General features: G+C 50.4%; 2 protein-coding genes across 17 annotated transcripts in view; one reads left to right on the top strand and one right to left on the bottom strand.

Annotated features, from left to right (window-relative positions):
- The first annotated feature begins 53 nt into the window (after window positions 1-53).
- Ppp1r15a (protein phosphatase 1, regulatory subunit 15A) lies at window positions 54-3,405 on the top strand. Its single transcript, NM_008654.2, has 3 exons — window positions 54-327; window positions 931-2,583; window positions 3,000-3,405. The coding sequence occupies exons 2-3, from the start codon at window positions 940-942 to the stop codon at window positions 3,327-3,329; spliced, it is 1,974 nt and encodes a 657-aa protein (NP_032680.1). The 5' UTR covers window positions 54-327; window positions 931-939; the 3' UTR covers window positions 3,330-3,405.
- The window catches only part of Tulp2 (tubby-like protein 2), a 41,621-nt gene continuing 33,913 nt past the window's right edge, over window positions 2,676-10,383 (bottom strand). For 4 of the 16 annotated variants that reach the window (XM_006541020.2, XM_030242817.1, XM_006541018.3 and 1 more), the window contains 9 exons: window positions 9,946-10,083; window positions 9,636-9,806; window positions 8,355-8,542; window positions 7,416-7,736; window positions 6,479-6,591; window positions 5,468-5,582; window positions 5,281-5,379; window positions 4,307-4,478; window positions 3,940-4,099 (listed from right to left, as the gene is read on the bottom strand). In XM_006541020.2, coding sequence (XP_006541083.1) covers window positions 3,966-4,099; window positions 4,307-4,478; window positions 5,281-5,379; window positions 5,468-5,582; window positions 6,479-6,591; window positions 7,416-7,736; window positions 8,355-8,542; window positions 9,636-9,806; window positions 9,946-10,083 — 1,451 coding nt within the window. In that variant the 3' untranslated portion in view covers window positions 3,940-3,965. Of the gene's footprint in view, window positions 2,862-3,394; window positions 3,883-3,934; window positions 4,100-4,306; window positions 4,479-5,280; window positions 5,380-5,467; window positions 5,583-6,478; window positions 6,592-7,415; window positions 7,737-8,354; window positions 8,543-9,635; window positions 9,807-9,945; window positions 10,084-10,383 lie in introns of those variants that run through there. The other 12 variants (XM_030242816.1, XM_030242818.1, XM_030242819.1 and 9 more) reach the window with 9 other exon arrangements.

The raw sequence follows: 10,383 nt of genomic DNA, 5'->3' as shown, positions 1-10,383 counted from the left end.
TTCCACCTTTCCCAGGGACTTCCGAGACCCCGCCTCTCCGGTGACGTCAGCACAGCGCCGCGTCAGGGTATAAAAGCCGCGTGGACGATGTTGGCGCAGATTGAGTCAGCTCTGAGTTTGTGGAAGATTACATGCGATATCCCGCGCGACCCCGCATCCCTTTGCCGGCCGGGACAGCCTTTGCTACAGCCTGTGAAACATTGCGTCCCCGAGCCCCACGCCTGAGGGCGACATGAACCCGCTGGCTTCGCGAGCAGTCCGGACCCACGATCGCTTTTGGCAACCAGAACCGGCGCTTCAGCCCCCGGGGTGACGTGCAGCCCGCCGGTGAGTGGGGGATGGGGCGGCCTTTGAGGGAGGACTCTCTGGCGAGGAGACTGGAGAGAGTTGTGGAATCTGAGGGGGCAAGCTGGAGGGCGATTCCAGGTTTGGGGAAAAGGCACAGAAGCCCAGATGGCTTATTTGGTCTGAGAGAGGAGAGCCCACGTCTACACTCTTCGTTTAAAGGGAAAGGGGCCGGGAGGCTCGACCGGCAATATCTGTATAGCGCCAAATAAAGGGAAGGACCCCAGGAGGAATAACCAGGGTCCGAGGGGTAGGCAGAGGGAGGTTTTAGGGGCATGAACACAAGCTTGAGGAACGAAAGGTCACTAAAAAGCCAGACTCTTACAGGTCTGAGAAGGGCTGGCCAGGAACTGTGACTGGGGCTAAGGGAAGGGTTTAAGAGTGTGGGCTCTTGGTTCTAAGGATGTAGAGCTTGGGTGTTGAGAGAGATTAACCAAGTGGCAGAGTTGGGTGTGAGCAATGTTATTTGGAATTCGAGGCAGGCATTCACGTGTTGCTGCTGTGACTATTTGTTACCATGACTCAGTGCTGTGACCCGAGACTGTTTCCCAGAGCGACTTCTAAACAAATTTCCCCCCTTTCTAGCCCAGACACATGGCCCCGAGCCCAAGACCCCAGCATGTCCTGCACTGGAGGGACGCCCACAACTTCTATCTCCTGTCCCCACTGATGGGCTTGCTCAGTCGGGCCTGGAGCCGCCTGAGGGGCCCAGAAGTCCCAGAGGCATGGCTGGCAAAAACAGTAACAGGAGCAGATCAGATAGAAGCTGCGGCTCTGCTGACACCTACCCCTGTCTCTGGTAACCTCCTCCCTCATGGGGAGACTGAAGAAAGTGGATCTCCTGAACAGAGTCAAGCAGCCCAGAGGCTCTGCCTTGTGGAAGCTGAAAGTTCCCCTCCTGAAACTTGGGGACTTTCAAATGTTGATGAGTACAATGCAAAGCCAGGACAAGATGACCTTAGAGAGAAGGAAATGGAACGCACAGCTGGCAAGGCCACACTACAGCCCGCTGGCCTGCAAGGGGCTGATAAGAGGCTTGGGGAGGTGGTGGCTAGAGAAGAGGGAGTGGCTGAGCCCGCTTATCCCACATCACAGCTGGAGGGTGGTCCAGCTGAGAATGAAGAGGATGGAGAAACAGTGAAGACTTACCAAGCTTCTGCTGCTTCCATAGCTCCGGGATACAAACCCAGCACCCCTGTGCCTTTCTTGGGGGAGGCAGAACATCAAGCCACGGAAGAAAAAGGAACAGAAAACAAGGCTGACCCCTCCAACTCTCCTTCTTCAGGCTCCCACTCCAGAGCCTGGGAGTACTACTCTAGAGAGAAGCCTAAGCAGGAGGGAGAAGCCAAGGTAGAGGCACACAGGGCAGGGCAGGGTCACCCTTGTCGGAATGCTGAGGCTGAGGAAGGAGGACCTGAGACAACTTTTGTCTGTACTGGAAATGCCTTCCTGAAGGCCTGGGTGTATCGCCCAGGAGAGGACACAGAGGAAGAAGACAACAGCGATTCGGATTCAGCTGAGGAAGACACAGCTCAGACCGGTGCCACCCCCCATACAAGTGCCTTCCTGAAGGCCTGGGTGTATCGCCCAGGAGAGGACACAGAGGAAGAAGACAGCGATTCGGATTCAGCTGAGGAAGACACAGCTCAGACCGGTGCCACCCCCCATACAAGTGCCTTCCTGAAGGCCTGGGTGTATCGCCCAGGAGAGGACACAGAGGAAGAAAACAGCGATTTGGATTCAGCTGAGGAAGACACAGCTCAGACCGGTGCCACCCCCCATACAAGTGCCTTCCTGAAGGCCTGGGTGTATCGCCCAGGAGAGGACACAGAGGAAGAAAACAGCGATTTGGATTCAGCTGAGGAAGACACAGCTCAGACCGGTGCCACCCCACATACAAGTCCCTTCCTGAAGGCCTGGGTGTATCGCCCAGGAGAGGACACAGAAGATGACACAGAAGAGGAAGAGGACAGTGAGAATGTGGCCCCAGGTGACTCAGAAACAGCTGACTCAAGCCAGAGTCCCTGCCTTCAGCCCCAGCGTTGTCTACCAGGAGAGAAGACCAAGGGACGTGGGGAAGAGCCCCCTCTCTTCCAGGTGGCCTTCTATTTACCCGGAGAGAAGCCAGAATCACCTTGGGCTGCACCTAAGCTGCCCCTTCGACTGCAGAGGCGGCTCAGATTGTTCAAAGCCCCCACCCGGGATCAGGACCCCGAGATTCCTCTAAAAGCTCGGAAGGTGAGTGTTAGACTAGATTCTAAAGCCGCTTACTTTGTGGCTCAGGAATTTATAGTCCTAGGGCTGGGATTACAATAGAATTCCACACTGCCTTTTTTTTTTCTTTAATATATAATTTATTCAAAGGGCCTAGATTCTGAGTCGGGAGGAGGAAGAGTCTGGGACCTGAAAATCCCTAAGGAAGTGTGTTGGAGGCGGAGACTCCAGGGAAGCCATGGGTTGCGACTTCTTGCATATGAACTCTGCTGGGAAGGCTGTGTTCACTCTCTTGCAATCTCCTGTAAGAGGCAGGGAGAGTGGTAGTTGTGGCCTGGACATCTGTGTCTTAGAGTGAATCAGAGGGGCAGGCAGGTGACTATTCAAATACCAAACATTTTTGCGTGACAGACTTTTTTATTTATTGTCCCCGTCCCCAGGTACACTTCGCTGAGAAAGTCACAGTCCATTTCCTTGCTGTCTGGGCAGGACCAGCCCAAGCTGCCCGTCGAGGTCCCTGGGAGCAGTTTGCACGAGATCGAAGCCGCTTTGCTCGACGCATTGCCCAGGCAGAGGAGAAGCTGGGTCCCTACCTTACCCCTGATTCCAGGGCCAGAGCATGGGCACGCCTTAGAAACCCATCTCTTCCACAGTCCGAGCCTCGCTCTTCCTCTGAGGCCACTCCCTTGACCCAAGATGTGACCACACCCTCTCCCCTTCCCAGTGAAACCCCTTCGCCCAGCCTGTACTTGGGAGGGAGGCGGGGCTAAGCCTGAGTAGTTTCCTATTATTTATTTATTTATTTATTTGAATAAGAAATAAAGCCTTTTAATTTGTAGTGATAAACTCTTACGTGTGTTCTTTATTGGTAGCTTCCGGGGAGGCTAAAAATGGTGTCCAAACTTTAGTTTAAGACCAACTTGATCTAGTGAGACCCTCTTAAAACACAGTCCTGTGTAAGGGACTTCCTTATGTAAGGTGCCACAAGTAATCTCCGCACTGGGAAGCTGAGGCAGGAGACTGGCTTGGGTTCCAAGACAAGCATAACATAGTGTGGCTGTCTCAAAAAAATTGAAGGGACAAGGAAGGGTGGCATATATACACAAGGTGCAACGACGACATCTATGTTATAACGAAGCCCATTATTTTGTACACTAACTAAAAAAAGAATAGTCAAAAGATTTATTGTTAAAAGACAAGGCCAGGCACAAAGGTGCGCGTGCTTTGTCATCCCAGTACTTCAGGGGTGGAAGCAGGAGGAGCGGATGTTCAAGGCAAGCCTCAGCTACATAGTTGTTGGAGACCAGACTGAGTATCAAAAAACTAAAAAAGAAAGGAGGAGGCATGCCGTGAAGCTTTCTCCAAACGCACAGAACAGAGTTGGTGAGGGATGGTATTTTATTCAGTTACTCACACGCCAGTTTCCCATCGAAACTGGATAAGCAGATGGCGAAGGCTTGGAGCGGGCAAAGAGGATATCGGAAATCCATCGTGAATATGTTTGGGGCCACACGGCCAAACTGGAGCACCAGGTGGTCGGCTGAGGAGCAAACCAGGAACTAGTTAAAATTCTTTTTTGTTACACCGCACTCGCGGTACCCTTACCAAGCTAGGGAACGCAAGGAACTCAATAAACTACATTTCCCAAGAGGCCGTGCGACCGTGAGGCAGCCACCCTGCTTAGTTGTACTTGAGTGCCCCCTTCCGCCCCCATCCCCCATCTTTCTTCGGGTTGCTAGCAGCTCACGTTCATCCGGGTGCACTATCTGGAAGTTCTTGACTGAAGCCCGCGTGACGCGACCGTGAAAATTGAGTACGTATGCGCCGCTTTCGTCGCTCCACGATGGGGCCTTGTTCTGCAGTAGAAGCAGCCCGTGTCCAGCGCCCTTCTGTACGCGACTCAATATGGAATCCTGATCCTTGAAGATACAGTAGGGGGCATCGTTTGTTAGCCCACCAGAAGCCCGATTTTTAGTCCATGTGCATATATGTTATTTGTTTTGTTTGTTTGAGAATCAGTTTCTCTAGATTGCCAGGTTTACTTTTTGTTTCTTTTTTTTTTCTTTAAAGATTTATTTATTTATTATATATAAGTACACTATAGATGTCTTTAGACACCAGTAGAGGGTGTCAGATCTCATTACAGATGGTTGTGAGCCATCATGTGGTTGCTGGGATTTGAACTCAACCTTCAGAAGAGCAGTCAGTGCTCTTAACGGCTGAGCCATCTCTTCAGCCCCTACTTTTTGTTTCTTGAGACAGAATTTTTTCTGTGTAGCTCTGTGTCCTGGAACTTACTCTGTAGACAGAGATCTGCCTGCCCTCTGCCCCCACTCCTACCTCCTCCCCGAGTCCTGAGATAGATTTATTTATTTATTTATTTTAAGACAAGGTCTCACTGTATAACCCTGGCTGGCCTGGAACTCGTAATTTAGATGGGACTAGTCTCCAATTTAAGAGGTCGGCCTTTCCTCTCCAACTAGGGAGTAATACATGCTTTGCTAATCACTGAGCCATCTCTCCAGCCCTAGCCTCAGAAGTTTTGAGTCTCAGGAAGTTTCTGGGATGGAACTCTGGCAAAGCCATTCAAGATTCACACATGACCTGATAGCCGTTGTCCCACCTGAGATCTATGATGGAGTTCTCTCTTAGCGTTGAGAATTCAAACTTTAAAAACTCAAACTCAAAAAAACCCAAAAACAAACAAAAACAAAACCTCACATTTTGTGGCTGGACTTTCATCCTCTGCTTCCGGCTGTCCATTCCTGGAAGGATCACAGTCATTTTCCGAGGCCCCCTGAATCCCAAGACATTGGTCTCCTGGCAAGATAGTTTGCATTGCAGTTGGTCTGACCCTGTGCTTTCCTATCTACTGGCACCCCTATTCTGCCCCTGCCCGAGGACTTACATAACAGACGACTCCCAGCTCCTCTCTGATCCGGGCACTGTCTGGAACCCAGTAACTCCGCTCAGGGTTCACCCCATTATCGAAGATGGTGAATTTCGTGCCCAAGACATTGGATCTGCTCCAGGAGGGTGGTGGACAGAGTGACAATCATGTTTGTGATTCTTCTTCTTCTTTTTTTTTTTTTAATAAAGATTTTATTTTATGTATGTGAGCACACCATCACTGTCCTCAAACACACCAGAAGAGGGCATCAGATTCCATTGCTGTGGTTGTGAGCCACCATGTGGTTGCTGGGATCTGAACTCAGGACCTCTGGAAGAGCAGCCAGTGCTCTTAACCACTGAGCCAAACTTTCTAGCCCCCCCCTGATTATTCTTTAAGTACTTTAACCCATCCTCTAAAAAAATTCCACAGTGGGCTGGTGAGATGGCTCAGTGGGTAAGAGCACCCCACTGCTCTTCTGAAGGTCTGGAGTTCAAATCCCAGCAACCACATGGTGGCTCACAACCATCCATAATGAGATCTGACTCCCTCTTCTGGAGTGTCTGAAGACAGCTATAGTGTACTTACATATAATAAAAAAAAATAGAAAAATAAATCTTTAAAAAAAAAAATCCACAGTCCCAGCTCCCTGTTTTTTTGGTGAGTTATCCTAGCCCACGTTGACTCTCTAAGAACCCTCTTCCACCTAGGAGATAAAAACTCACACACTCTGGGCTTCATTCCCCACAGGGACTTAGGGATCCCAGGCCCCTGCCTATAAAAAAACAAAAACAAAAACCCAACCTATACATCATAAATGCTAGTCTGTATTCATGGCATCCAAAACTTTCATCTTTTTCCTCCCCAACTGTGGAAATACAACCTGCAGAACTACAAAACTCATCAGGCTTTAGTGCCAGTGCTGTGTTGTGTTTTGAGGCCTGCTGGGAAATGTAGTCCATTTGCTTGTCTTTCGCCCGGCTTCCTGCCACCTGTTGCCCCACCACAGACGAAGAAGGCTTTACCTACCTAACTTTGCCTACAAAGTTGCTCCCATTGCGAGACATGTCTTTGGGGTCCAGGGAGATGAGATAATTTGAAGTTTTGCTTCTTTTCCTTTTCCGCCCAGCCAGAAGGAAATGCTGCAGATCAGAGGAACAGGCTTCAACATTGATTTCCAACACCTGTCTAGAACCAGGGTCCTGAACACTTCTCAACATACAGGAAAGGCTTTTTCTGGAGGAGATGGAGGCCACACTGGGAAGGCGGCTGGTCAGATGGAGAGGGGTGTGGCTTAGCCAGTGAATGGAAGGCTTCAAGCCAGCCTGGTTTATAGCTGGATTGGGTGGGGCTTGACTGCCATGGAGACTGCCATGGGAGGCCCAAGGGATCGATATATCCTAAGGGGGAGGGAGGTGAGGCAGATATGGACTAACTCAGGAATGGATAAGACTTGGCTATAGAGTGGGGAGGACCCAAGTCACGATGTTTTCAAAGTTTGAAATTCTGAAGTGGGCAGGACTAGGAGCTGATGAGTCCTAACTGTGTGACATGGTCCAGAATAATCACTTTGTTTCAAGGGTCTCATGTCTTTGCCCTGGCTGACCTGGAACCCGATATTTAGACAGGGCTGACTTCCAACTCAGAGGTCTGCTTTCCTCTGTTTAACTAGTGTGGTGGGATCAAAGGCATGCACCACCTCCCTCTGGCCCTTCTTGTAGGTTTTGTTTTGTTTTGTTTTGGAAACAGGGTGTCATGTTAGCTCAGGAGGCTGGCCTTGAACTCCTTTAGAGCCGAGGCTGGCCTCTACTGCTCCTCCCCTGCCTCTATTTCCCAAGGACTAGAATTCTTTGTATACCACCACATCTGGCTCCAGAAACCTTTAACCTTGTCCAAGAGGAGCCATCTTCCTACGATTTGGGGTTTGTTTCTCTGATCTGTCCCCTCTGGAGTGAGGCCTACCCACCCCCAAAGGGCTGGAGCGTACTGCTACACCATCCTCGGCCTCCAGGTAGAGGTAGTAGGAAGGGAACATCCCCTTGTCCATGCCGTGCTTGTTTCGGACGATGCGGCACTGCACCATGTGGTCTCGGGGTGCAGGGAGCAACACGTATGCTTCCATGTCCTCCCCGAGCCGAGGGCCGGGAATGCGAGGCTGGGGGCAGGTCATGTTCCAGGCATTGTGGTTGCTGGCGTCACCATCGTCGCCTTGCAAAACCTTGGATGCCACTGGGGCATAGTTTGTCTCTGTAGACTCTGTGACCTCTCCCTTCTCCCGGTCTTCATCCTAATTCAAGTGCAAATCACAAGCTGAGAAGCAGTTGGGCTTGGCCTTGTGGGCCAGTTGGCTATTCCAGGTCAGGGATGACCTTTGAAGACCCAAGGCTTCTTATTAGTCAAGCCCATCAGCTAACCCGCCTGATCCAGTTGGCACATCTGTTGACTGGTCAAGTTTACAACCTCGTAGACCACAGAGCCATAGGATAATCTGTGTAAGACCGTCCCACTAAGAACATGCAAACATATGCCTGCCAAAACATGACATGAGATTGCTGGGGCATTGCTAAGCAGTACTACCTCTGGCCTAGAATCCCATGGTGGGGCTCAGGTGTTGCTCAGTGGTAAGAACACTTGCCTAGCAACCATGACATCATATTGACTACAAAATGAGCCTTCCGAATCATGCCCTGTAGTCTCTATGAGTCGGTATCTGACCAAGGGGTATTGGTTTTAGGGGAGAGAGTCTCCTTATGTATCTCAGGTTGGCCTTGAACTCCCACTGCCTCTGTCAGCCTCCTGACTGCTAGGAATACTAGCAGTGCTGTAGGCTTTCACCTTGGATGTTGTTGCTACCTCACTCAAAACGCCCTGCAGACTGTGCTGCAGGTTCTTTGTACCACCCTACCCCGATGCCAGAGGCTGTTTCTGTATTCTTCTGGGCTGTGTTTTCTTCCACCTTGCAGGGTGCCAGGTCTCCATGATCTCCGTCAGAGTTCACGGTAGGGTCTGGGTCTGGGTCTGGGCTGGGTGTCTTGTCTTCAACTCTGGCATCCGTGGATCCAACCTCTTCTTCTTTTTCTTCTTGACTGATCCCTAAGGGGCAGAAGCAGCTACAGGTCAGGACATCTGGGTCCTGGTGAGGAGAGGATCGTTGCCAGCTAGATAAGACCAGAACTCGAGTTCTCAGCTGCCTTACCCGTCTCTCTCAGTGGCGACATTCTCTGCACTTCCTATGCACATGGGACACACAAGGACTAAGACCTACCTCCTGATCTCCCTCAGAACGCATAGGGAGAGACCAGAGTCAGAGTCTCACTGTGGAGCCCTGGCTGACCTGAAACTAGATTTGTAGACTAGGCTTGCTTTGAACTCAGAGATCACCTGCCTTTGCTTCCCCAGGGATTAAGGGTGTCACAACTTCTGCCCCCTCCAAAAGGAAAAAAAAAAAAACTTTCGAAAAACACATGAGTAGAGAGGCTGGAGAGATAGATTAACATCAAGAACACATATTGCTCTTGTAGAGAACCCGAGTTTGGTTCTAAGTGCTCAAATCTGATGGCTCACAAATGCCTCTAACTTCAGTGGGTCTGAATTCCTCTTTTGGCCTCCGTGGGAACTGCATTCACACACACACACACACACACACACACACACACACACACACACACACACACACACACACACATAGCTAAAAAGAATTGTAAGGGGGCAGGTGAGATGGATCAGTGGGTAAGAGCACTGACTGCTCTTCTGAAGGTCCTGAGTTCAAATTCCGACAACCACATGGTGGCTCACAACCACCCATAATGGAATCTGGCGCCCTCTTCTGGTGCATCTGAAGACAGCTACAGTGTACTTATAATAATAAATAAATAAATAAAAATCTTAAAAAAAATTGTAATAAACTGGACGTGGTACAAACAGCACACCGTTAATCTCAGGAAGGAGGCAGAGGCCAGCGATCTCTGTGAGGTCAAGATGTTTGCTTCCCCAAATGTATTAAAATAAATACATTTGAAGTGCTGATGTTTTTACATCTGAATCCACTATAACAGACTAGACACCCTTACGGATGGAATATGAGTCCTAGGAGTTATGATGTCCTATATAAACCTGTTGCCAAATCAAGGGTGACAACCTGCCATGTGAACCAGGGGCCAGATTTTATTCCCTTCCCCCAAATTACCGGGTCCTGGGGAGGCTAACCAGCCCCTGCGTAGGTTTGCCAGATTCGTCTGGGGAGGTCGGGAGATGACGGGGATGTCTTCCATGGTCACTTCCTCCACGTCTGAATCGGAGCTGTCTGGAAGCCAGCAAAGATGATGACGGACCGCAGGGCCGTTGCCCCGAGTGTATACTGGAGAAAGAAGAGGTTTAGATTTAGGATCCTCTGGTGCACGAGGCTCAGGGTGTGACTCCGGTTGTCAGGGGGAGGGGAGTGTGCAATCAGGAACTTCTAAGGGGACACGTTCTAAATGCCAATGGCCCAAGGTTACCTGCTCCTCGGGGTGACAGTAGGGGGGCCCGCTCACCACTCCCATCTGCGACATAGCTCATGGTGACAAGGGCACTGTGCGCCCCTGAGGGCAGATGTGCCTGCGGAACGTTCTCCTGGAGGAAAGGGCTCCCAACACCTGGGAGCAAAGAACAGAGAGGACCATTTGAAAAGGATCTACAGAGTAAGAAAGATTGCCCCAAATCCTGCAATGCGTAACAACTTCCAGGATAGCCTGTGCTAGCATGGAATGCATCGCACCCCGCTCCCCAACCCAAGCCAAAAACTCAGTAATAAGCCACTTGTACTGCCTGGGTGTCACCCCAGGTTTGATCCTTATTACTACAGAAAGAAAACAATGTGAAACCCCTGCTTTACTGGAAGGACTCTGACTCTGGATAGTCCCAGGTCCCTCAGACAGACCCAGTCGCTGGAATCT

The sequence above is a fragment of the Mus musculus genome, chromosome 7, assembly GCF_000001635.26.
Source record: "Mus musculus strain C57BL/6J chromosome 7, GRCm38.p6 C57BL/6J".
In the NCBI taxonomy this organism is placed as follows: Eukaryota; Metazoa; Chordata; class Mammalia; order Rodentia; family Muridae; genus Mus; species Mus musculus.
This window is presented reverse-complemented; position numbering and strand designations above follow the sequence as displayed.